Genomic DNA, 27,077 nt, shown 5'->3' with positions numbered 1-27,077 from the left:
ACGTAGAACTGGCGCACATCATGCCAGAACTTCTGTTGTGTGGCTGGTGCAAGCTCCTCCTCAGAAATGAATGAACGGCAGTCCATGCCAGCAAAAAAAAACAAAAAAAAACAAAAATGTTTTGTTTTTTTTTTAAATGCTGAAAATGCATATGGTTTGAGGCATACGACGTAGGACCCAAAAAACACTGAAAAACCGTAAGAATTACGCAGAATGCGTAGGACTTGACAGGTATGCTAACTGGTAACCAGTTCATCGGGCTTGAGACAACAGAACAGAAAATGTCAATGTTGGTGTTTCGCATAAGCATTCACTTTGAAATACAGCTAGCAGCTCACATAAATACAATCATCTCATTGAAACAATTGGCCTGGGAATGCATAATACAATCATCTCATTGAAACAATATGCCTGGGAATGCATAATACAATCATCTCATTGAAACAATATGCCTGGGAATGCATAATACAATCATCTCATTGAAACAATATGCCTGGGAATGCATAATACAATCATCTCATTGAAACAATATGCCTGGGAATGCATAATACAATCATCTCATTGAAACAATATGCCTGGGAATGCATAATACAATCATCTCATTGAAACAATATGCCTGGGAATGCATAATACAATCATCTCATTGAAACAATATGCCTGGGAATGCATAATACAATCATCTCATTGAAACAATATGCCTGGGAATGCATAATACAATCATCACAAATGTACAAAAATAAAAAACAAGTTATTTGTTTCAAATGGTTCACCATGTTCCCACTTTTCCCTCCACCCTACCAAAACTAAATGCACAACAGAAAATTATGTTTCATGCCTCAACATCCTCCTACCGTCAAACCCCCTCACATGCTCTTTCAACCAGCATCAAAAACACACACAAGTATTGCACACCCTTTACCCAATCAATGTTGCACCATAACCACAAAATATGTTGTTAATGTATCAGAACTGTACACTGTTGTAGAAACCTGCTTTTACTGTTAAGACAAAATAACAAATCCATCTTTAGGTATAGTGAAAATAGGCGGTCATGACGCAGTCAGCCTCAGACACCAGTCGCACCCAGTGAGCACTGTATCCGGCAGGAAACACATGGTAGGCATATGGAAATGACGTGTTGAACAGCACATGGCCATAAGGCAGCCAGCTCTCTTCTGGCAAATGACCTGCAATGCACATTTATAATTCATTCTTCTCGTTTGATCAGAACAAACGAATCCTGAAAAATCACTGACTGATGAATGTTTGAAAAATTTTGACTTAAGTCTTGGACATGCCAGTTTCATATTGATCCTGTCTACCACAAAATGTTCTAACAAAAAGGAATGACATAACAGGGAAGTAGTTTTTGCATCTCTTTGGGCTTTTGCCTTGCAGGGTCAGAAAACAGCAAGTGTTAACATTTTGAAAGACTTCATAGTGAATGGTTCTGCACATTCCGAATTATTCACCTACAGTTATCAAAGTTGTGCTGCTGTATTACAAAATCCCCATCCACATCCCTCCAAAGAAAAGAAAAAAAATCGAGAGTCTGTAGCCCCTGTGAAAAATAGGCGGATGGTATCTTTCATTTTCTCTGACAAAGGCATCATCAGTGAACATTGATTAGGTTAAGGTAACATTAACTCATTCGCTGCGCAGCTAAATTTCCCCTGTGTTCCCTGCCAACGCGCGATTTAGAGCCATTTTGAAAAAAATATTAAAAATCAACAACACAAGATAACCTTACATACCTTATGTTTTTGCAAAGTTTGAAACTTACTCTTTTAGAAAATATATGAAACATTTGAAAGTACATACCTTTTGTTGTCTTCATATCCACGCAAAATATCCAATTTGAAGCAAAACAAAAAAACTTTCTACGTCATGGGTTCATCATACACAATGTCATGATCGACACTTGCATTGCCCGAATCATCACCCAAATGATCGTCCATTGGCACAAAATCGTCACCAGAATCTAAAATATCATCTCCACTATCATCATCACTGAGGTCAAGATCAGAACCGTACTGAATAACACGTTCTAGCACTCTTTTCAAGTTACTACGTCTCAGCAGAACGATCCGCCATCTTGGAAAAGTCAAAACACGTGGGTCGCACACCGTCAACAAAATTTTTATTAATCCCAACAATTTAAGGGATGGAACTGTTTACAGTGAATGGTACCACTGTAGACAGATAGAAGTTCATTGCAGGGGTTGTTTCCCTTGGTCAGCAGGACCATTTACACCGTTAAAAATTCGTGATATCCGTCGGAACTCAAGTGCCGGCACGCAGCCAACGCTAAACACAGGTGTCGGAATTCCAGTTCCGACGCGCAGCGAATGAGTTAAAGAGACTATTTCATTGTTCTAAACAAGTACAGTGGTTCTGTACAGTGAATTCAAACTGCACAAGCAATTTGTAGTCAGCCAAGAAAGAGGGAAGGATATAGTCTATCTCTAACTTTTACCATGTGCCCCATAACTTCTCAATTCCATTTTGTATGAGCGTCAACATTTTTCCTGTTTTCTTTTTAATCGTTTGTACGGGTTGTTGTTTTTGTGGGTTTTTATGTGTGTGTATGTGTGGAAGGGGAGGGGGGGGGGGTTACATTCCCAATTTCCAACAAAGACTGAATTTCTGACAGACATAATACTCACCTGCGGCCCCGGTGACGTCCACCTCGATCCTGACCACGACGTCGTCCGTCACGTTCTGGTTGGGGAAGACGTGCAGCACCTTGTGGTCAAAGCCGGTCATCAGGAAGGGGTCGGATGGCTGGTGGGCCTTGACCGCCGTCCGGCGCCACACACCACCCCAGCCCTGTGGCTTGCCGAAACTCCACAGGTCGTCTGTCTTGCCGAACCACAGGCCGGACTGGGACTGGCCCGTCACCACGTTGTTGTCAAATATAGAGGACACCTGGACACAAATTCAGCACAAGTATCAATCCTGTGGAAATACTTGGGGTTTCTTGTCCATCAAAGTGGCAGCTTAAAGTGTGTGTCCTGGATGAGCACATTTTAAAACCAAAAAATCAATGCAGTCAAACGAATACATCAATATTCTCAACATTAGCTTTCAGACGATATCAGATTTTGTTTCAGCGATTGCTGATCCTGTCTTTCTCAGCCTCAATCTTAGTCTCTTCTACACTGCTTTCATGAGAATGTCTCTGTTTTAGTTTACTGGGTGAAACAACGTCCCTTGCCTCTGCCATCAAATGAGATGTTTGGAATGAAGAATTAAAGGTACCATCCTTCCCGTGTACATGATCATGCTCACCGCCACGGCTCTATTCAGGCATTGACACGGAATACCAGCATTCTTTCACGTGGACACATACTACAAATCTATTACATGGCTGCATTCTGTAGAAGTTTTTAGGTGAATTAATTTAGCACATTGACACAGGTGTCTGTTAAGAAATTAATTCAACAAAATATTGCCACCCTGCACATGAGGTAGCCAGGGTGTAGAATGTTGGTATGTATTTAAGTTGCAGGATGCTCTTATCACTTGTGTGCCGGGTCTGTGATGGTGATCATGATCACTTACAAGACAAGGAACAAAACTTCTGCAGAACACTGACCTGGTTTCCCCCCAGAACGAGAAATCCCCTGAAGGAGGTGAAGTCAGGGATCATACGCAGATGTCTGGACACAGGCCGCAGCCCCCAGGTACTGCCCGCCCAGCCCAGCGGCGACAGCTCGTAGAACAAGCCGTGCATGTCCATCAGGTAACGCTCTGTCTCCACCTCACGGATCCGCGGCCATTCAGTCTGCCACAGGTGATCGTACGCATGGCTGCCTTTGGGGAGTCGGTACGTCTGCCAGGAGTGGTAGGCTGCACAATGAAATATGCTATGGCCGAGTTCCTGCCTTAATGCTCTTGACTTTTGGGGACTGTGGCGAGGAGTTTGTGTTTTGGTGTGGTTAAAGGGGGGGGGAGGAGCTAGGGGAGAGGGTGAATGTAACGAATGATGTTACAAAACAGCATGTATTTACTGAAAACAAAAGTTCACAACGGACTGAAATTAAAAGGCCAGGAATTGCCCTGTCCATTTTGGTCTTCTCTGATTTTGTTACCTAGCCTGTTTGGATAGAAAGACATCAACTTCCACAATACATTCTTCTGCACATGATCCTGGATAATATCATAGGAAACAAAGGGTCAGAGAAACTTCTCCCGCATTGGCCTTTCTCTTGCTACACAATTATCCGCATTTTCAGATCTCATCAAATCTAGCATCTAAATCACATTCACCTACTCCACTTTATTTCAGTTGTACACACTCACCAGGATTGCTGCCGTCATAGACCTTCAGGATGATGGAGATGGCGTCCCAGCCCATGGCGTAGATGACGGAGCCAAAGTTACAATGCCCTGTGCGCCCCCCCCCCCCCTCTCTCTCTCTCTCTCTCTCTCTCTCTCTCTTCACTCACCAGGGTTCCTGCCATCATAGACCTTCAGAATGACAGAGATGGCGTCCCAACCCATGGCATAGATGACGGAGCCAAAGTTACAATGCCCTGTGCGCCCCTCTCTCTCTCTCTCTCTCTCTCTCTCTTCACTCACCAGGGTTCCTGCCATCATAGACCTTCAGAATGACAGAGATGGCGTCCCAGCCCATGGCGTAGATGACGGAGCCAAAGTTTCGCCGCCCTGTGACCTCCACAAAGGCTGTCTTCTCCAGAACGGTCCACTGGCTGCCCGGCCCTGTCCACTCCGCCAGTCGGCCGCCCTGCTGGGAGCTGTCATGAGAGTATACATAGGTACTCCATTTTAACACTGCCAAAATCTGAAACAATCACGTGTTACAAGGGAGGGAGTGTCAAAATAGAGAGAAATTTATACAGGTTATGTTTAGAAAATCTGAGAAAGCATGGTTCTGAAAGGAGGGAAGAAGGAGGTAGATTCAGGTGGAGATGGGGAGGCGGATCGACGGGAGGGTTGGGAGGATTATCTTAAATCAGAGAGTCTTAAAAAGGGAGTTTTACTGTGTTTCACTGATAAGAAGTGGCATCAAACAGTGAAGCATTGTCCAAAATTTGTCTTACAAAAAATTACACTTTGATTCACAAAAGATTAACAAATGTCAAAACCTTATATTCACGAATGAAAGGTTTTGACATTCTGTAAGTCTTGTGAAATTCATGACAACATTTTGGCTACTCTGAGAATGAAAAATGCGTATGTTAATTGCATGAGTATACAAACCCTATAAAATCCTCTTCTTGAAACGTGTTACTGGCAACAACCAGTCTGCCATTCATTGTGTGCGCGGCTTTAAAGTGGGGCTGTTCAATGGCTGGGATGTCCAGTTCCTTGACCAGGTCAAACAGCTGGGTACAGGTCATCTGTATCACATCACACTCCCACAGCGGGCCGTCCATCCCAAGCATATACACCTGCACATAGAAAGCGATCACTGAAATGTGTTTCTAATGCATATATGTGAATTGAAACAATCTCTTTATATTTGAAGACAGGCATAAGCATAAAAATTCAGCATTTTGTTCTAATCAGAAGAAAATATCCTGCTATCTGCTTGACCTAAGGCACAAAAAGTCCATTCTGCCTGTTTAGAAACAGAGAATTTATCTTGGACAAGTAGAAATGTTGGTAACATCAGGCCACACTGCTTGCTTTCAGTAACTGAATACTTCATGATCTTTACACTCTTAAATTACAAACCAGTCTGGTGCTATCCAGTTTTTATTTTTCTCTGTCACATTAGACCCAGCCGGAAAAGTCAAGACAAACCATCTTCTCTTGGTTTCCCTGTGATGTGAATTAACTGTTCCTTCAACTGTGAGAATGGTAGTCTAACTTTTTCAAGAGCTAATCTATAAAGCTTGTTTGAAAACATTCTTGATACACCATTTCAAACCATGGTACAAGATCTAGCTGTGTGCACATATCAAACCGTCCTCTTTCGCCTCCCCCTGAGTTTGTGCATGTGTTAGTGTGTGTCTGTCTGTCTGTGCGTTGATTTGTGTTTGTCTGTCTGTCCGCCTCATGGAGTAGTGAGAGCAACAAGCACAGATGCCTTCAGTCACAAGGCATACAGTGGAACCCCTTTCTAGACCCCCCAATTTAAGACTTCCTCCCGTTTTACCCTGTTTTCTGACTTTCTGTTCATAAACTCTGAAAATGTACCCCCATTTTAAGATTCCCTCCTTTTTAAGACCTGATTTTCTAAGATTTGTGGAGGTCTTAAAACGGGGGTTCCACTGTACCATGGTCTCAGGCTTGGTGAGATGTTCAGCGGTGGCGGCCAGCCTGTAGGTCAGCAGCTGGTCAAACACACGCACGCCGCCCGTAGAGTTGATGACCCACGCCCCGATGATGATCTGACTCGTCTCCTTGTGGATGATGCGGTTAGCGTACGTTGACCTGTGGTCAGCTATCTTGGTCATCTGGGGATATTAATCCACAGCACATCATTTTCATGTCTTTTTTCATGTTCCCAAAACCCTATGGAGGTCTTGCTGCTTGAATTCTGATTCCAAGAGTACAGACCTGTTTACCCTCCCGGATTGTCCGGAATTATTACGGATTTGGAGTCTAAATTCTGGTATTATGGAAATCTACCAAAAATTCCAGAAATTCCGGTCGCGAGAACCTTTTCCGTGCGCGTAAATTCGAAGTTGAAATTCTGGTAGTCTCCAGAACTGTGATTTCCCGAAAACTTTTTTAGCTCGTGGCCGACCGGAACAGCCTTGTCTGCGCATGTGCACAGCAAGGTATTTGTCGGTCAACCCGCGGTTTTGTGGCATTCACCATCCATTCGGTCTGATCGACATGGGTTCGAAGCGTAAGGCCGATCTCTCTGGGGACGAAATGCCAACCAAAAAAGCTAAAGTTGTACAGAAATACAATGTATCGGCAAAACTGTCAAGTCAAGTGGCCGTGTCTGGTGAAGTCAAAGAAGAGCGAATCACATGCATTTTGGTGATCGAATTGAGATCGGTACAACAAAGCTAGTCAGTCACGAGTCACATCGCGGCTGCTGCAGCCGTTCGCGAACCAAGCAACATGTCCCGAGGTTAGACGCTGCAATAGTTTAACAAAATGCAGTACACAAATGAACAGCGATTTGCGAGTTTATTTGACCTAGGTCTCTACTTCGACAGAATCTCTCAGACCTGAGAACCGATCTCTCGCTACGGTCAGTCGCGCCAGAGACATAGATAGATGTATGTTGCTGGTCGCGCTCATCAGTGAGCGCTGTTGCCGAAATTAAAGTCTTTCTGAGTCTAAAACTTATCTCCATTAATCTTACTCCAATATAGCAAAGATCACAGTTCTTTGAATTGAAAAACTTAAAAGAAAATGTGTAAATAAAATAAACGAATCAGTCGTCTAAAATTAAAGGTAGCTTCTGGAGAGTGTTATTATGACTGGTTTTAATGCAGGATGTCTGATGTGACTGAATGTAAGGTGGTTTTGTTGAGATGCATCGTCACTGTAAATATTGTGGGTTTTTTTGCGATAAAGTAAACTTGTCTTTCTTACCTTGCATATACGAGGGGAATCATTATATTTTGCAACCTGGGCAAACTAATAAAGGCACTACTTTGCCTTTTTCATTACATCAAAGACCAGTTTTGGGAAGACTTGTGACAACAAAAATTACTTGATTCCGTGCAACCGTTATCATTCAATGCGATAAGATGTCCAGTAAGGGTGATGGGTCTCCTGCCAGCAGTGTTGACCTTTCACGAAGAGATTTTCGAGCTATGATGTGTTATGGCTACTGCCAGAGAAACTCTTTTCAAGAGTGCTTTTTAAGTTTAAAATACTGTTTTGGAAATCAATCTCCACCGAAAGCCACTGTTTTCAGGTGGTTCAGACAGTTCATTACTGGCGCGTGGACGTTAAAAAACGTTGACCGTTGTGGTCGAATGGCAACAATCGTTACCCCAGAAAACGTCTCTAGGGTAGAGTCCCTGATTGAGAAGGACCCAAAAATGATATACGCTTAAATACATGATAGAATGAAGATTTAATCGGGAAGTCTCACTTGTAGTTTTCACGGCTGCTGTGGCGTAAGGAAACGTTGTGACCGTTGGGTGCCCCATAACCTTAGTGAAGAGCAAAAGCGGGGTAGGGTGGACTGGTGCACCCATATGCTATGAACATTTGACGAAAGGTTTCCTCGCGTTTGGGACATCGTAACAGAAGACCAAACATAGGAAAACCAAAAGGACCCAACAAGAAGCAACAGTTGGCGGTGTGGGTCTTCCTAGATGAGATCCCACCTGTAAAATTCAAAAGAAACAGAAGTGCTTCCTAACAAATGATTTCTTTGCAAAATCCGGCCACGTTGCCACCATATCACTTGAGGAAAGACAACCGATAACAGCTGACTGGTATGTCAGCCACTGCTTGCTTAATTTCTTTTGTTGCACACGACGTCCCCGACCGGGTGTCCGTGGTCTACTGCTCCATCACGAAAAATCCAGCACGCACACATCAGCTGTAACTCTTGACTTTCTAGCCGCCAATGATGTTCAGCTTGTCACCTACCTACCATATTCGCACGCCTTAGACCCCTGCGACTGGTTTTTGTTCCCTTCCGTCAAGAGGCAGTTGAAGGGAAAGCAGTTCCAGAACACCAAAGATGCCCGAGCATTCCCGAGGGCGTTAATTTTGACATACCCCAGTCAACGTGTTTGGATGTCATGGACAGCTGGTTTAAGAGGATGGTACAATGTGTACACGCTGAGGAGGGATTCTTCCAAAAACTGGAGTAGACAGATTGGCTGTAAGTGTTGTAGAAAACTCAGGTTGCAAAACATAATGAGTGCCCCTCGAATATCAGGTGTCTTGTGTTGTTGTGTGTGTGTGTGAGCTTCTGTGGGTGTAGTACAATACTGTTAAACATGGTTATAATCAATTTTGTACTTGTTTTGCACGGTAGCGTGCGTTCAACCGTGCCGTTTGATGGTTTATGATTGAAAAAAAGATTACTGAAAGATGCCAGACAAATCAATCCAAATGCTGACCTATAGTCGTTGAATTGTTTTCTTTCTTCATAGCTCTGTCATACCTGAAAACTTGAGTCAATCCTGTAGAGGCCAGTGCCATTGCCAGCGTCTGGCACGGACAGGTAAGACACCATGTACAGGTGGTCGTTCCAAGGCATCAAGGCTCCAATGCCACATTCTGACCTTTTACCGCCACTGTCTGCCGTTGCCTAGCAACATACAAAATAAACCTGACTTGATTAACATAGAAGAAAGAAAAAATTAGTCAAATGTGACAGACAGCTTATCAAGATCTACAAAACAAAGGGAGGTAAACGCTCCAATTTTGGAGCGCTCACTTCCCTTTATTTTTTACCCCATAGATCTATTCAAACAGGAAATTAAGAAAAGAGAACTAAAAATAAATCTAAAGCTTTTTTTGTTTTTTTTTGGGGGGGGGTCTCTTTCTCTGCCTGGCCATCCTTCTCCTTCACTCCCATCCACTGGCACCAACCACCACAAGGAGATTTCAGTTTGACAGCAAAGCAAGCGTCCTCTATTTTTGTCAGGACAATCAGGGTGCAGGGTAGGTGAAATACATCTGTAGAAAATGTGTTACTGAAGCTCTGATCCTTTGCAGCAGCTTTAGTTTAAAAAGACCTATACTTTCATATATATATACAGCAGAAAAGTGTGTTTTCTTTTATGCAGGCAAACAACAATCCCCTAAAAGAATACAGCATACATTTCTAGACACAGGAGGTGGCTGCACCTATCAAGAAGAGGAGGACAAAAGTTACAGAAGTAATGCCTGGGGGGGGGGGGGGGGGGGGGGAATGTGCATGCACAATATCTCAAATCTGCACACCACAACATAGAAAACACAGAGAAAATGATGCAACAACATCAACAAAAACACTGAAAGTGACAAAAACATTAACAGAAATACTGACAACTGTGAAATGGCCCTACCGTTAGTGCAGGGAAAATGCCATTGACAGCAAATGGCATGCTGTGTGATGAACTGTTACCAGCACTGGGAGTGGGGGGTGGTGGCACAGTGACAGCCTCATTCTGTCCATCTTTCATGTGGAAGTGCATGACGGGCTGAAGGTTGGCTTGCCCCGTGCAGGTGGTGCAAATGACAAACAAGCCAACCAGAAAGACCACAGATGCTGCCATATGGTGGACTGTTAACTGTCAGCTTGTTCAAATTACTTACTCCAACTTTGATCTGAAGTAATAATGAACAAAATGTAAATGTTTTTTTTAACTTTAATTGTTCTTTTATTCAAAACCACCAAAACAATCATTGTTTCAAAAGAACAATATAAACAACACAAACATGTTAAACAGTATCAAATATGTAGAAAAAATGCCTGCCTGATATTCTTCAATAAAAATGCTCACCACAAGGAATATGCAGTCTTCAAGAGCTATATACTATATCCTTCCACGGCAAGCCTCTATCAAAGTGTGCAAAGTGAGAATCATTTAATTAATTTATTTCACAGATTGACCTGGGTGTCAGTAACAAAATTAATTCAGAATAAAATTCCAACTGTGCACGGACAGCAGCCAGGTGGTAGACTTAACTTTCTCTGTGTCCAAGAAGAAGGATGTTCTTCCCTCATGTAAAAGTCAGGATGGTAAAAGCCTTGATGGATCTATTTTGATATTGTGAAGGAAGGTTATTTTTAAATTCCTGTTGACGTACGATCTCAACAATCAGTTTGTAACAGTACACTTATAACAATGCCCATGAGGCTCAAGATCCATGCAACTCATCAAAATGTAGAATGTTTGTTATCTTGCCAGGCTAACAAAACAGGACACAGTGATTAATATGGTACGTTCATATCAATTGATATAAAATTCAAATTTAAATTTAAATTAAAATAGTACATGTATGTATGTGCAGTTGCCAAGAAATCACTTTGTGCACAAATGTCTCACACACACACACAGCACTGCAAAACTGACTCACTGTCATGGAAATTACACAAATGCAAAATCATCAAGGCATTGAATTAACACAAGACTGGATCAAAAATTAACAACTCGATCTATGCCCAGCAATACACTCAGACACTTATAGATCTTGTGAAGCATCAATTCGAAGTTAACACAGAATCATGATAATGTATTATTTAATCTATAGAAAATGTCACTGTGTCAAGCAAATCAAGAGATAGAACACCAATCATGCACTGATAATGCGTGTGCCGATATGACACATATAAGTACATAGAACTCACCTGTGCGCGTGCAGAACTGTTGCTGACTTGCCAACATTAAGAAATGCTCATGTGATGCTATGCTATGCTAAATTTCTATTTTTGTCTCCAGAATAAGAATCTATTTGGGACATGAGGTGGCTCATGTGACAGACAGGCGGAAGCGAAAGTCATTTGGGACTGACGTCCCTTGATGCAGTCTATCAACTGAATTGCCTCCCTTGCCTTACAACTTGGTGACTTTCGATTTCAATAAATTATTACGAGTGGCTCAGGATCCGGCGAGCCGGAGCTGGAGCCCCCATTGCAAGCTCGGGCACCGGCAGTCACCAGTAGGCTATCTCACTACATAGACTTTCCTATTTTTCACACATCAGTCAGCTTGCCTTCTTCAGTCGGTAGTGAAATGTTCTATCTATGTCTCTGAGATCATGAGGTCACCCCCCGCGGGTCTCAGTTGGGGCATAGACCTATATTCTAAATATAGGTCCCTGGTTAGGGGGAAGAATTTACCAGATGCTCCCCAGCATGTCGTAAGAGGCGACTAACGGATTCTGTTTCTCTTTTTACCCTTGTTAAGTGTTTCTTGTATAGAATATACATGTAGTCAATTTTTGTAAAGATTTTAGTCAAGCAGTATGTCAGAAATTAATGTTAAGTCGTTGTACTGGAATTGCATTCTCCCAGTAAGGTAATACATTGTACTACGTTGCAAGCCCCTGGAGCAAATATTTGATTAGTGCTTTTGTGAGCAAGAAACAATTGACAAGTGGCTCTATCCCATCTCCCCCCCTTTCCCCGTCGCGATATAACCTTCGTGGTTGAAAACGAAGGTAAACACCAAATCAGTCATAAAGAAAGAATCATGAGGTCGCCGGTTCGAGCCTTGCCGCCTGATTGGCGGTCCATTTTTAATTTTTCTGTAAAAAAAGAATCTGTTTAACTTATCCCCCCCACCCCCCTCCTAACTTTCCTTTGGTTTATTCTTTATTCGAAAGCATTTCGGTGTTCGAACGGAGATCGCAACAATAAAGCAGCTTAAATTACGAGTCAAACAAAATGCTAAGTGCAGCAGAGTCATCCGGTAACGACTAAAAGCCGGTGCCGAAGACATATGCCGGGAAACTGAATACCAGGTCAAAGCGCACATGAAGCATATTCTGTGTGTACTAGTTTCTTACATAATTATGCACTGTCCAAGCAGTCCAGCTTTGAGAACGTCACATTGAGATTAAACACACACAAAATTGTCAAAAAGGCGGCAAGCATTCCGGAACGTGTGGAGCGCTAGCTGCGATCGCCGGAGACGCGCGTCGAGATTAATCTCCTCAGTATCAGCATAAGGCATACTGATTTGATGCATATTGCCCTTAACCTAGTGCCATTATATGGAAGTATTAAATACAGTACCTGAAGCTCCAAGTTCTTTCATTGTCTCCTGTATTTTTACATTCAATCAAGTAATGACATGACTGAATGTTGTAACGAGAGCTGCGGAGACTGCATGTGACTGACGAGCGAGGTTTGTCTCCCGATGTATGTGTGTGTCACAGTGTCTCTGTGTGTCTGTGAAAAGCAATTTTCAAAAACTACCAAACGGATTTTTATGATAGGCTGAGAAAGCATCATCACCTTCTGTGCATCACCTGTGATGCTGGTCACGGTGATGTGTTCATTTGTTTATTATCTCTGACGTAACATTCCCTTTGTGAAGTCTGACTTTATTTCTGAACTTCGCCGCTTGTGTGGATGCATAAAACCTTTCTACTATCGTTAATATTCCCGGGGCTTGTTACTGAGTTTCAACTATATTCGCAGTGTTCACTGAACAATTTGTTTCCGTTACTGAATAGTAAAAAATAAAAATAAATGCACACACACAATTAAAGAGTTACGCCGGTAACTGCTAGCATCAGATTAGAAAAACCTTGAACTGAAAAGTATTCTCAGCTACTGCTTCTTCGTTTGCTTCTTCGAGCTCAGCATTGCCCTCCTTGTCTTTGTTCTCTGTCCGCTCTTCCTCAGTCCTTCTTTGTTCTCGACCTCTTCCTCCGCGTCCCCGTCGTTGTCTTGTCATCCTCCTCTTCCACTCCTCCTCCTCTTTCTCCTCCTCTCACAGTCTCTTAATTTATTTTCAGTGTTTCTCCGACACTCCAAACTAGGCGTGCATCTCTAACAAGGAGAGGCGGCTGGCTGTATAATGATGCTAGCCAGAGCATCTGGAGTTTCGCTCAGTGCCAGACCCTGATACAGGACCCAGGCCGATGCCACCAGACGGCTGGCTGTATAATGATGCTAGCCAGAGCATCTGGAGTTTCGCTCAGTGCCAGACCCTGATACAGGACCCAGGCCGATGCCACCAGACGGCTGCCTCCCATACCTGAAGCTTTTGAAATTGTTGTGGAATTCAAGGTGGCGAAGAGTCGTTCTCCTCCGGTTCCTCTTCCTCCTCCTCCTTCTTTTCACTGCATCTTCCTCCTCCTCATCACTGAGCATCAGCACTGAGCCGCAGCAGCAGCACAAGATCTGAACCTTGTGGTTCTTCGTCAGTTTGTGACTACTGTTACTATGGGTTTTCTGGCTGTGGGTGCACTTTGTATCCCCTTGCTTCTTCTCGTGTTTCTCTGTTAATGCTGCATGCTGTCTAGTAGGTTTTATCTGTATTTACATTAGAACCTATCTCACCATCCCACGCCCCCTCCCTCCGTCTTCTCCCCTCTCAACCTCTGCTATTCTTCATTTCCCAAATGTATTGCGATATGGCTTCGCCCGTAAAAAATGACACATTTCTGGGAGCAGAATTTACCAGTGTGAAGAGTCAGAGATCCCTAAACAGAAAACATAAATCTTTAAACACCATGGCTGCTGCAGCTGCAGCTGCCAGTGTGTGTAATGAGTGATGCAAGCACAAACACTTGTAGTAATACTCCCGGTTTCCGTGACTGATTTAGATAATTACCAACTGAACCTTGGCTGTTGCAATTCTAACTTGATACGATGTCTTGGCTAATCTGACTAGTAAATGGTGAGGCGCAGTCCAAAACAAATTGGTGCAGCGTGAAACTTTGGCGTCAAGTAATGATATGTACGGTTGTGTGCCGTGTGTCAGTGTACACGTATGTGTGTGTGTGTGTGTGTGTCTGTGGGTGGGTGGTTATGTGTCTGTGTGCGTGTGTATGCGTGTGTATGTGTGTAGGCCTATATCCGTGTGCGTGCACGTGCGTATCTTTGTCTATGCAGTCTGCGTCTTATTATGTATGGGTGCGCGCGTGCGTACGAGCATGCGTACGTGCAGGCATGTATGCCGCGTGTGTGACTGAATGTAACTCAGTCTGCACCAAGCATCAGTAGAATTTTCCCAATTCCCTCCACACCCACCCACCACCGCATCCCACTGTAGCTCTCACCTATCACAGTTTTGCCTCTTGTCTTCATCCAGACCACAAGTACGGTTGTTGGGTTTTTTTTCCCCTCAGTGTCTTGAACTTTCCTCTTGCCATAATTAACCCCGTACACGCTTGTTTCAAATGCGAACACGAAGCAGAAAAACGGCAAGATGCTGAAATCACTATGTCTTCTTGGACAGTCTGTTAACTTATGCCAATTACCGTCTGTGACGGGAAGAAAATGCTCGTAAGCAAAGAGCAATAACTGACTCTAAATCGCCTCTTTTGCTAGTCAGTCGGGCTGATGGGGTCTATGTCGACCAAAAGAGTGGGATTCCCTGTAGGTGGAGTTCCTGGAGGGGGATTCCCTGTATACAGGATTTAGTTCCTGTAGTGTGTCGCTGATATCGCTGAAAGTCACGTGCAGATGCTTGGCGACATCGGTAGAATTTGATGTTTTTCAATCTTTTTTGATATTTCTTAGAAATTCGAGTATGGTTTGCAAGTTTTATTGAAAAACTCGACCCTGTGGGATTCCCTATATACAGGGAATCCCCCTCCAGGAACTCCACCTATAGGGAATCCCACTCTTTTGGTCGACATAGACCCCATCAGCGTCAGTCGAAGCTCTCTCCGTGTTATTAATTGTTCCTGGAGAAAAGTTTCTCTCGTGGTTGTGATTCTTCCGCCTTCTTAGTAGTGAACGACAAAGCTGCTTTGTTTATTTGTTTGATTGTGTGTGTGTGTGGCATGCTATTCAGTGCCACGGGTACCAGGGGCGGATCAGTTCATTTTATGGGGGGGGGTTCCAAAAGTATATTGTGAAGATATGGGTGTGAAGGCGCGACGCGCTGAGCCGACAGCTTGCTAAGGGGGTCCGGGGAACAATCCAAGGGGGGAAATCTCAGTCATCTGAAAGAGGGAAATCCAAACGCAATCCGCTTTGTTCGATTTTATGGGCTTGGACGATCGAGAAAAATAAGAAAAGCAAAAGCTGGAGTCCATTCTGGACGAAACTGCTATCAAGAAAGCAGAATTGATTTTTTCTGAGTTTTTTTTTAGCCGTTTCGAATTTCTCATAACTGCTGTTCACAATGCGGCCGCAGTGAAACCAACAAAGGGGCCTCACTCTGGAAGAGTTTCCTTCTCCGATAAACATGGCGCTTACGGCTAGAAAAAAAAACTCAGAAAAAATCAATTCTGCGTTCTTGATAGCAGTTTCGTCCAGACTGGACTCCCAGCTTTTGCTTTTCTTATTTTTCTCTATCGTCCAAGCCCATAAAATCGAACAAAGCGGATTGTGTTTGGATTTCCCTCTTTCAGATGACTGAGATTGCCCCCCTTGGATCGTTCCGTATCAAGGCCAGTAACGGTACTGGCCGTGTGTTCAAGATGAGTCTAAGAACAAAGACTCAATGCTGAGAACACGCGCGCTTCCGGTAAATCAGAAAACGTCTTTTCAGCGCAACGGCCAACTAATTGGTCAAAACATCTTAAAACAGAAAAAAAGTACAATTTTTTGTTGTTGTTGAGTAAAACAACGGAATTTCGGAATTTTAATTAAAAATCCGTAGCACCGTATTCTGCATATAAAAATCGGAGAAATTACGGAGAAACCGTAGATGTGCACAGGTCTGTATCTCCATGCTGACAAAACATTAAACACAGCTTCTTTCCAATAAGGATTATATATTTTCAAGAATCAGCCCAACCTCTACAGAACCCTATCGTGTCTTTTTCAAGCTAGCCTTTTGCCTGCCCCTGGCCCGACGTGTGCTCTCTGTTTCCATATATGTCTCTTTCATGATGGACTCCTCTTCATCCTCATTGATAGACTCGCGTTGACGCTTCATCAGATCCCACCTCTCCCAGGGCTTGGCCACCTGGCGAGCGCGTCTGTACTTTTTCTCAGGCAGGTTGAGGTCTTCAACGCCTTTCAGTTCGTGCCGCTCCCAGCGCTCCAGCCACGGTCTGGGGTTCAGCTTCACCTAAAGAAAGACAGGCAATTAATATCAAATGTAAAGCTGGTGGAGCACCGATACATATCTATAAGCTGTGTAAGTAGGTTTGAATGAAACTATAAGCCTCTGACAAACACTAAAATAACGTATATCATGAAATACATTACTACAAAGGCTATGAGGAGCAAAAAGCATTACATTGAAGAAAATCATATTCCCATAGCATACATGTGATGTGTGCAAAGTTCCAACACTGTTAGCTCTAAAAGCTCCCAGATCACAAGATTTAATGACATTATTTTGTCTCAGGTCAGCCAAGACCATGCATAAAGAATTCATTGACAATTCTAAACAGGATTGCTAAAAATATCCCTGTAATCTGTAACACCAGTTAAGTTAAAAAAAACCAAGAAGGGCAAAGCCCATACGACTCACATGCTTTACACATTTTTCCTACCAAAATACATGTGACCTTGACCCAAGGTCAAGGTCATCCAAGGTCATGCAACACAAAGCTGTTAATTCAAGACATAGGAAGTACAATGGTGCTTATTGGCTCTTTCCACCATGAGATATGGTCACTTTTAGTGGTTCACTACCTTATTTTGGTCACATTTCATAAGGGTCAAAGTGACCTTGACCTTGATCATATGTGACCAAATGTGTCTCATGATGAAAGCATAACATGTGACCCACATAATTTTTAAGTTTGAAACAGTTATCTTCAATAGTTCAGGGTCAAGGTCACTTCAAAATATGTATACAATCCAACTTTGAAGAGCTCCTGTGACCTTGACCTTGAAGCAAGGTAAACCAAACTGGTATCAAAAGATGGGGCTTACTTTGCCCTATATATGATATATAGGTGAGGTATTGAATCTCAAAAACTTCAGAGAAAATGGGAAAAATGTGAAAAATAGCTGTTTTTTAGGCAACATTTATGGCCCCTGCGACCTTGACCTTGAAGCAAGGTCAAGATGCTATGTATGTTTTTTGGGGCCTTGTCATCATACACCATCTTGCCAAATTTGGTACTGATAGACTGAATAGTGTCCAAGAAATATCCAACGTTAAAGTTTTCCGGACGTCCGGACGGACGGACGGACGACTCGGGTGAGTACATAGACTCACTTTTGCTTCGCATGTGAGTCAAAAATGGGGAACCACGTTTCAGTGAACCAATGCCACATACACCATCTTCGCAACCTTCACTGACCTTGGTGGAGTTGACAGGCACAGTGGCGCCCTTTGGCAAGGGCACTGGTTCAAAGTCAAAAGGTATTGTGCTGTATTCTTGCGCTGCATCACGCAGATAGAACAGTTCATCGTCCAGACGTTGCTCCAGCTTCAGCACTTCAATCTTCTGCAGACTCGCGCCGTACATGTCAAACCGGACCTCCACACCTACATTCAGAAAAACAAACAAGCAATTGACACCATGCTCACCACTGATGCCTGTTGTTCAAAGACAGTGGCTTTTGGTATTGCTGTGTCTTAAGTTACAAGGATAAAGAGAGAGGGGGAGAGAGAGAGAGACTGAGCCAGTCACTCACTGACATACCAACTAACTGGTCAGACCTTCTTTGCGCCGATCTCTGTCCTTGATGGGCCTCTATACTACCCGCCATAAAAAAACTAGGCGGATGTATTTGTGATGAGGCCGTTTATTGTAAAACCAATTGTATGACTGAAAAGGCCATTCATTCCCCTATCTTATTTAGACAAGAAGAGCAAACGCTCGATCGAGTCACTTTCGCAGTTCTGAATATTATATGAGGCATCAGATGGACAGGAAGAAATTGCTATTCACAACACAATGAGTCACGTTCACATAAAATTTGAGCCCGGTCACTTTTATAGTTTCCGAGAAAAGCCCAACGTTAAGTTGTGTGTTGCCGAACAGAAAAGGCTAGTTATCTCCCTTGTTTTTCTGATAACGTTCGTAAAAGGCTACAGATGTAAATACTTTGATGTAAAGAATAATCCTACAAAGTTTCAATCACATCCGATGAACTTTGTCAAAGATATAAAATGTCTAATTTTTCCTTTGACGCTGACCTGTGACCTTGAAAAAGGTCAAAGGTCAACGAAACCATCGTTAAAGTGTAGAGGTCATTGGAGGTCACGACTAAACAAAATATGAGCCCGATCGCTTTGATAGTTTCCGAGAAAAGATATAAAATGTCTAATTTTTCCTTTGACGCTGACCTGTGACCTTGAAAAAGGTCCAAGGTCAACGAAACCATCGTTAAAGTGTAGAGGTCATTGGAGGTCACGACTAAACAAAATATGAGCCCGATCGCTTTGATAGTTTCCGAGAAAAGTCCAACGTTAAGGTGGTGTCTACGGACGGCCAGCCGGCCGGACAGACTAACACTGACCGATTACATAGAGTCACTTTTCTCAAGTGACTCAAAAACAGTGTGAGTTTACACTTTTTCTTTATTTGGTGTTTAACGTTGTTTTAAACCACGAAGGTTATATCGCGACGGGGAAAGGGGGGAGATGAAATAGAGCCACTTGTCAATTGTTTCTTGTTCACAAAAGAACTAATCAAAAATTTGCTCCAGGGGCTTGCAACGTAGTACAATATATTACCTTACTGGGAGAATGCAAGTTTCCAGTACAAAGGACTTAACATTTCTTACATACTGCTTGACTAAAATCTTTACAAAAATTGACAATATTCTATACAAAAAACACTTAACAAGGGTAAAAAGAGAAACAGAATCCGTTAGTCGCCTCTTACGACATGCTGGGGAGCATCGGGTAAATTCTTCCCCCTAACCCGCGGGGGATGTGAGTTTACATGAGGTAGTGTCTATACAGTGACACAGATACGCCCCAAAATCAAATTCGCAAACTCAAGGTTCCCGCGTTAAAGTCGACAACAAATCAGAACAACTAAAACAAAACATGTTCGGCATGTCATCAGAAAGAACAATCCAAAACAGTCATTTTTGTTTACATATCTTGTCGAACTATGATGCTATGGCATGCTGAGCGGTGAATGAGTCAATCCTCCCAGAAGGCATAAAAGGCAGTTTTTGCGGGTAATGAAACAAAAAACGATACATTTCAGCATTGCCTTCAAACTTTCGGTGATTTGTGATAACACATGTTGTAAACTACGTACAGAATTAGCTCTGCTGTTAGTGTTATGCGACATGCCAGAAAAAGTTCTTAAATTGTCGGTTGGTCTTTGCTGACTCACCGGGAAAAAAATAATTGCTAGGTGTTCTGCATCAGTATCACTAAAGCAGCAGTACCGTTTTATCACCAGCATACGATGAATGAATGTGTCTTGAGAAAAGTCTCAAACTTAAGTCAAGAAATGAGCTGCCTCTGATAGAAGACGACATTTCAATTACCTTGACCATCGATTACATTCCTCAGAGTGAAGTCAGCGCGCAAACCAGTCCCAGACCTCTGAATGCAGATACCCACAAAGCGACTCTGCTTTCCTGGGGCGTGGTGGTCTGCCATTGTCACTGCCATAATGCTGCCTGCAACACCAAACACTGACTGCAGTGGGAACCACAATGTTTAACACTATTTTATACTCACTTCTAAACATTAACAGACTAAGAGGAGGCTTAAGAGTTTTCAATCATGAAATGTTTGCCGTTGATATTGTTAAACATCTGACTTGGATGCATTTGTGGCATGCTCTTTCTGCTTCAGCACACCCCAGAATGACTCCAGTGGCATTATTTAATTAAAGTGTGCTCTGAAGCAAACACTAACAGTAGTTTATTTTTCCTATCTGCTGTAGTTCAAAAACTTGTGATGTGTCACCTTTTCTAAATTACACAGTAAGTGAAGGGTTACTTGATGAAGCAGCTAATGAGATTGTTCATAGTTGAAAACAGAAGTTAAAGCAAAGTTGGCTTTTCATTTGATCCTCTGTAAGTGTAACAGTCAGTATACTCATCAGTCAAACTTCACTGGTACTGGTAAAAAATGCACCAGTTTGAGTACCTACATGAAGCTCTTTCTCTCTCAGTTCACATAAAGTTGACCTGGATTCGAAACTGTGATCAAAGGATCACAAGTAGAGTGCTCTACCAACTGAGCTGCCAAACAAACCCATCAAGAATATAACACAAATTTGTAATTACAGTGAAGTCCGGCTGTAGTGATAGACCCATATAGTGATAGTCCGGCTGTAGTAATAGAATTTCTGGGTCCCGGTCCCAGTTGTTCATGTTCTTTGTTAGCTTAGTCCGGTTGTAGTGATATTTTTCAGTCCGGATATAGTGATAGTCCGCTTGTAGTGATACTATTTTTAAGTCCCGGGGAAGCTAAAGTCCGGCTGTAGTGATAATGTTCGAGAGTAATCTCCCTTTACCAAAATGGCGAGCAAAAGCCAGCCACGCCCTGTGCTTACCCTGAAGCAGAAAACTGATCTGACAATTTTTCATTTAACCCTTATTTCTAAGTGGCCCCTCTCTCTCTCTCTCTCTCTCTCTCTGTCTCTGTCTCTCTCTCTCTGTCTCTGTCTCTCTCTCTCTCTCTCTCTCTCTCTCTCTCTCTCTCTCTCTCTCTCTCTCTCTCTCTCACACACACACACGCACGCATGCACACACACACACCGGCTGTTGAACTGCCAGGACGGGGGTAGGTAGGTTAACACAGGACATTTGCAAGCCTGACAAAGACGACAGAAGAAACGTCACAAAACGAAATCAATAGTGGTTCCAAAATCACCTTGTTACTGCCTTGAGGCTAGTTTACAAAATGTGCCGCCGCATGTAGCAATAAAAGCTTTGAAGATATCACTACAACTACAACCGATTGACCGGATGTAGTAATAAAACCTACCAAAATAGAACTATAACCGGACGTCCGGATGTAGTGATAAAACCTACAAAAAATATCACTATAACCGGACGTCTGGATGTAGTGATAAAACCTACAAAAATATCACTATAACCGGACGTCCTGGTGTAATGATAGTCCGGATGTAGTGATAAAAAAATTTGGTCCCGAGGGCTATCACTACATCCGGACTTCACTGTATATATAAATATATACTAGCTGTACCCATTTTTTTCGTGAACCTTCAGTTATTTCCTGGAAAGGTCCTTGATGAATGATTATTTCTTTCCCACATCATAAAAATATATGCCTATAACATGTGTTTTATTACTTACACTTACACACACATACACACACACACACACATGGGTGAAACCTATGAAAATCAAATTGACTGAAAATTTTTTGAGGCAGGGGTCCAGGGGCCGCACAGGCCCTGGCGGGGTACGGGGCAGGGCCCCGTTAGGGAGTCCAGGGGGGCAACGCTCCCCGGCCGAAAACAAATTTTTGCATTATACAATGTGATTTTGTGGCCTTTCCTGGCAAAAAAATACACTTTTTGTCACTATCATGCAGGTCAAAAAAATACCTTCAGATTCTAATGATATGGTAAAAAGGGTAAACAAAATCAAAACAATTCACAGAAGTAATCATTTTTCTTTTGTATCTTTTCACACTTGCATCTTCCAACACAACGACACAATTGATAACAATTAACATTGACAACAGCCAATTACTAAATGAAATAGAAACTGAACAACTGAACAACTGAAATAAAAGTTCGAAATATTTAATTATAAGAAGCAAACATTGCCAGACAGGCATTGAAATAAATGATGAAACAGAATGTCACACATGCAAACAGCATGATGTAGCACTGCACAAAGTAGCAACTAAGCAGTAGCATCTCTTATAGTGCAAAGTTCTCAAGGAAAAGCACTTGAGTTTCAAGCACCAAACTTATCACACACAGTTTTAGTTTCATGAACTCCAACCAGTCCCATCGCCATTTGTTGGCTAGACCAGCATCAATAAGATCTGTCCATGCGTTTTCCGTCAAAACCGGCATCTTTGTCGCAGAAATCATGTCACCACTTCGTAATGCCTGCCAAAACGCGAGAACTTTTTTTTTTATCGTGATGCAGAGCGAATCCGAAAGCGAAGAAACCTCACCTACGGGGTTTACCGCATAGCAGTTCGAAAACGCGTTTCGCTTAAAAAAAATTTTAAAAAAATTGCGGATTGACGGAATTTCCGTCAGACTTATTTTCAGATTGACGGATTTCAGTCAATTGACGGGCTACTTTCACCCATGCACACAGACAATCACTCGCAAAGAAAATCCCTCGCACATACAAACACACACAGATATACTGACAAACACATGCACGCCTGCAAGCACGCAAGCACACACTCGCACGCGCGTAAGAATCCCCCCTCCCCCCCTCCACTGACACACACTCACCTGCACACACGTAAACATGAACACAAATATTTGCGCGCACACACGCCCGCGCTTTAGCACTCCAGACAAAGGGAGAGACAGACATAAATAGAAAAAGAAGCAGCAGACACAGATGAAGAACCATGCAAATACTCTTTCTCCCATGCTCGTTCATACATACAAATCATATGCATTGATATGCAGTGCACGCACACAAATACACACACTGTCAAACACAGACGTGAAAACGCTAAAAGAAGGACATATTCTTGGGTAGCCTCGAGTGACCGAGACTTGTCCACCTGAAGCTTCCAGCACTCGACAATGACGCCACAAAAATCATGACGCAGAGAAAGACAGTGACGTAATAAATTGATGACATAGTAAGGAGACGCGAGCCAAGTTTGGCCAGCCCAGACTGGCAGGATCCTTGATGGCTCATAGAATATCTACTGTTAATCGCCGTTTTTAACAACTCCTTTCAGGTTTGGTTTTCCAAAAGTACCCTTTGACACAAGTCAAGTGGCAAAGAACATACCCTGAAATTCCCATCTCAGTCGGTGCAGCTGTTTCGGAGCCTTTAGTCATCATACCAAAGACACACAGACAGACAGACACACAGAAACGAGCTTTATAAGTTATCTATACGTACCAACATAAAATTCTGGGATGTCAATGCAAGTTCGACGTCTGTACATATCCATGCGCTCCAGCTTCTCAGTGACACGATCCCGGTACAACGGATTGGGGTCAGGTAAAAACTCTGGCATCACGTGTCTGATGTACAAAATAAATTGTTGTTGTCTTGAATTACTATTGCCATTTCAAATTGCATTAATAATGTTCTTCTCTCCTAACATTATTTTTTTCTTTGTCAAGACATTTAAATGATATTTTTACCACAGTTTGAAAACACCAAAGATGAATGTAAGCACTTGACATTATGCCAGAAAACAAGTAATGTATGCAATGAGAAAATCCCAGGTTTAACTTTAAGCAGCAAATTCCATAAATGTGTGTCTGAAGCAAAACAAAAACACAGACAGAGAGACAGAAAGAAAAACAGCAGATAACACTGTCCATCTCACTGTCATACCTGAAATCTCTTGGAACATTAGCTTCTGCTTGCTGAACTGGAATTTCCTCCACTTCAGGGCTTTGCTGAAGCAATGACTTTCTGTGTTGTTCAACTTCATCATTTAGCAAGTAGTTTCTGCGAGGTCTCAGCTCCCGTGCTCGTCTTGCTTTGGTGTCATTATGTGAAAGTGTACTTTGGAACCGTACACTTAGTGCAGCTGCAACAAACAAGAGATCTTTGCTGATCGGTCTGGGTGGCCGAGTGGTAACGCACTTGCGCTCGGAATCGAGAGGTTGCGTGTTCGACCCTGGGTCAGGCCGCTATTTTCTCCCCCCTTTCCTAACCTAGGTGGTGGGTTCAAGTGCTAGTCTTTCGGATGAGACGAAAAACCGAGGTCCCGTGTACACTACATTGGGATGTGCACGTTAAAGATCCCACGATTGACAAGAGGGTCTTTCCTGGCAAAATAAATGTCCACCAAATACCTGTGTGACTTGGAATAATAGGCCGTGAAAGTATATACTCGCCTAACACGCTTGAGATTTACTGGCCGATGTGAATGCGTGATATATTGTGTAAAAAATTCCATCTCACACGGCATATTGTAAACGCCATGAGCCTCCCTCTGGGAGGGTATGTGCGTAGAAATACTCACTATAATAATAAATAATAATAATAATAATAATCCTACACATGCATAACAATGTAACATTAACAAGTATCCCTTTGCTTGAACACATCTTAGCAGAGACTGAGAGGTCTTCTAGCAGAGACTGAGAGGTCTTCTAGCTGATACACATATCTTATATCAAATCATAGTACCTTGGGCTTGCGGACTTGTGTTTAATCTGACAAGGCGCGTCAAGGTTTGCCCCCTTTGAACCTCCTGCCTTGCCCACTTAATGTAATGTTTCACTCATGCATGCATGCGTCAGACATAAAATTATCTTTAAGTTTGGTATGCATATATATTTCAATGAGTTAAAGTACCGGTATTTGTACTAGTGATGGAGGAAATGGGTTACGAGGGGAAAGAGGCAACATAGTATGTCATACATCATACATGGCAATACCGCAACATTCTTGTTCGTGCAAAACAAAGTTTCGTCTGCTACGAATCTGGTTGTTTTACTTTTAGCACGATGCAATGCTCGTTTTCTCATCGTTAGCATCACACATGCAAAAATGTACTAATCTATGAGTTGTTCTTTGCTACTGGTCACAAGTGGGGGTCAGCTCACACGGACACATTTTTTCAATACAGTCTAGGTGAGAAACTGGTCACAAAGCACCCAGTACATGCCAGAGAGATAGGAGAATCGGCACAATCAAAGAAAATATCAAAATCATTCGATAGATATGGAAATATTAAGATTTACTGTGAAAATGCTAGCAAAAATGGCGTCCAAAAATGGGAACGCACACTTGGTGCGTCTTTGAAGACTTACCTCCCGTTCTGTGTTGTTGATAATAGTCGTGTTTGTGCTGTTTTTGTTGAAATAGTATCTAATAAAACTGATGCAGTTCTTGAAATGTTGCAAATTATTGTTGTCTTTGTGAAATGCGAGAGTGTTCTGAGGTGTAATCTGCATACGGCTGATGTCCCACATAGGGTACCCCACTTCGATCAGCGTATCACTCCAAATGAGCTTCATAGCAGAAAAGCAGATACACTACCAAAACACTGCATAACAGATCTACAAGTCTGAGCCAGAATCATTGAAATTTACTTTCTGTATAAAATATTGCAATCAAATTTGTTCACGCCGTCACACAAATAACGCAGGTTACCCTCGCCTTCGATTCAAAGTAACTCCAATCTGACTGAATTACCATCGAAACACAGTTGACGAACTGATTCACCACACATTTGTGGTATTTTACACACAAATTTCAACTGTGTTGTTTCGCGATAAACAGCCATAAACAAACAAATGTGGCGCCGTCACGTCGCCTCGGAAGGAATAACGCAGGTGACCAAGACTTGTTTCCGATACCTGTCTGATTAAAATCATCGTTTTTTTCACGAATGACGGCTCTTTGGCAGATCTGGTGAGTTGGAAACTGTCTATGAATGTTTCATTTAATGTCAAATGCGTACATTCTTGTCGATATTGTTACCTTTGGGCTCATAAATTAAGTCAATCGTCGTGTTGTCCGAAAGTGACTTTTGTCAGCATAGAACTTACTGTGCTTTGATCATTGACTGAGAAGAATCTTCCGATGACACTAGTTCATTTCACTACGCGACTGCAGATCTGCAAGGAAACTTATGGCAGAGGAAATAAGCTTAACTGAAGACGAATAAGCGGAGTAACTGTTCTTCAACGGATTGCTCTCACTGATCTAAATATTTAGATCTTGTCATCTGCTAGTCTGCTAGTAAGTAGTCTTCGGTGGTGTGAAAGTCACATCTATTTCGACTGTGTGCATCGATCCGTGTAGTGAAATGTTGATCTTTGATGATTTGGCAACATAACTTCGCTAAATGTGCTTCGAGTGTATCTCCCCGTTAACCGCATTTGAAAACGTCTTACCATGTTTCGACAGCCCAGACGGGGAGGATCCTCGATAGCTCACAGGGTATATAATGTTTTCCGCCGTTTTTTGAAGAATCCTTTCAAATTTTCTATTCCTAAAGTACCCTGTGACACGACTCGAGTGGCAAAGAACATTCTCTGCAATTCCTGTCTCAGTCCGTGCAGCCGTTTCGGGTCCTATCGTCATCATACAAACATACACACAGACACACAAGAACCATCTTTAAAAGTTAGATTATGCAGGAACCATGTGAACCAGTGATTTTTTCTTATGTACAACAGATACTACAGTATTTCTGATTTATGAAAAGCAATATTTCAAAAACAAAACTAGAGATTTGAATTTTGACCACTTTTCCCCCTTTCTGTCACCAGTAGACTACTGAAGAACAACTCCTATGCAAGTGAAGAATATCATTCTTAGCACAACACGTCCGAATAAAAAATATTACTCCAAACCTTCTAGCTGCAATTTTGGTATTCTTGAGCAACCTCTGGCAACATGGGCAAGGAGAGCCATGACAGTAATCCACTTCCGGTCATGAGTTCTCAAATGGCAAGAATAATATTTTTTCTTCTCCATTCAATTTAAGAAATATTGCACGTTTATATTTGGGAGAAACACTAGT

The 27,077-nt window shown here is 42.5% G+C and overlaps 2 protein-coding genes across 3 annotated transcripts; both read right to left on the bottom strand.

Annotated features, from left to right (window-relative positions):
* Nucleotides 1-119: 119 nt before the first annotated feature.
* LOC138962476 (uncharacterized) lies at nt 120-11,376 on the bottom strand. Of its 2 annotated transcripts, none has more exons than XM_070334313.1 (9): nt 11,240-11,376; nt 9,954-10,215; nt 9,065-9,211; nt 6,249-6,428; nt 5,227-5,417; nt 4,585-4,760; nt 3,599-3,852; nt 2,667-2,928; nt 120-1,187 (listed from the first exon to the last, which is right to left on the bottom strand). In XM_070334313.1, the coding sequence occupies exons 2-9, from the start codon at nt 10,161-10,163 to the stop codon at nt 1,027-1,029; spliced, it is 1,581 nt and encodes a 526-aa protein (XP_070190414.1). In that variant the 5' UTR covers nt 10,164-10,215; nt 11,240-11,376; the 3' UTR covers nt 120-1,026. The 2 variants fall into 2 exon arrangements, with proteins under 2 accessions (XP_070190414.1, XP_070190415.1); XM_070334314.1 differs by lacking the exon at nt 11,240-11,376 and adding an exon at nt 10,969-11,218.
* A 4,897-nt stretch (nt 11,377-16,273) lies between these two features.
* On the bottom strand, nt 16,274-27,058 carry LOC138962474 (large ribosomal subunit protein bL19m-like). Its single transcript, XM_070334303.1, has 6 exons — nt 26,908-27,058; nt 23,927-24,125; nt 23,483-23,607; nt 19,937-20,071; nt 17,782-17,969; nt 16,274-16,592 (listed from the first exon to the last, which is right to left on the bottom strand). Exons 1-6 carry the CDS (start codon nt 27,029-27,031, stop codon nt 16,329-16,331), a joined length of 1,035 nt encoding a protein of 344 aa, XP_070190404.1. The 5' UTR covers nt 27,032-27,058; the 3' UTR covers nt 16,274-16,328.
* Between the last annotated feature and the right edge of the window lie 19 nt (nt 27,059-27,077).

Source organism: Littorina saxatilis, linkage group LG3 (assembly GCF_037325665.1).
Source record: "Littorina saxatilis isolate snail1 linkage group LG3, US_GU_Lsax_2.0, whole genome shotgun sequence".
In the NCBI taxonomy this organism is placed as follows: domain Eukaryota; kingdom Metazoa; phylum Mollusca; class Gastropoda; order Littorinimorpha; family Littorinidae; genus Littorina; species Littorina saxatilis.
Note: the sequence above shows the minus strand (reverse complement) of the source record. Positions and strands in the feature narration are given on the sequence as shown.

Bases quoted from the DNA above. Each gene is read 5' to 3' on its own strand.
- LOC138962476 (XM_070334313.1), bottom strand. From the start codon at position 10,163: ATGGCAGCATCTGTGGTCTTTCTGGTTGGCTTGTTTGTCATTTGCACC. The intron at 9,212-9,953 runs GTAGGGCCATTT...GTATGTTGCTAG, and splicing joins GCATTTTCCCTGCACTAACG to GCAACGGCAGACAGTGGCGG. The intron at 4,761-5,226 runs GTTTGTATACTC...CTCTCATGACAG, and splicing joins CAAGAAGAGGATTTTATAGG to CTCCCAGCAGGGCGGCCGAC.
- LOC138962474 (XM_070334303.1), bottom strand. From the start codon at position 27,031: ATGGAGAAGAAAAAATATTATTCTTGCCATTTGAGAACTCATGACCGG. The intron at 23,608-23,926 runs GTATGACAGTGA...TTTGTACATCAG, and splicing joins AATGTTCCAAGAGATTTCAG to ACACGTGATGCCAGAGTTTT. The intron at 16,593-17,781 runs GTCAGTGAAGGT...GTCTTTCTTTAG, and splicing joins TGCCTGTCAACTCCACCAAG to GTGAAGCTGAACCCCAGACC.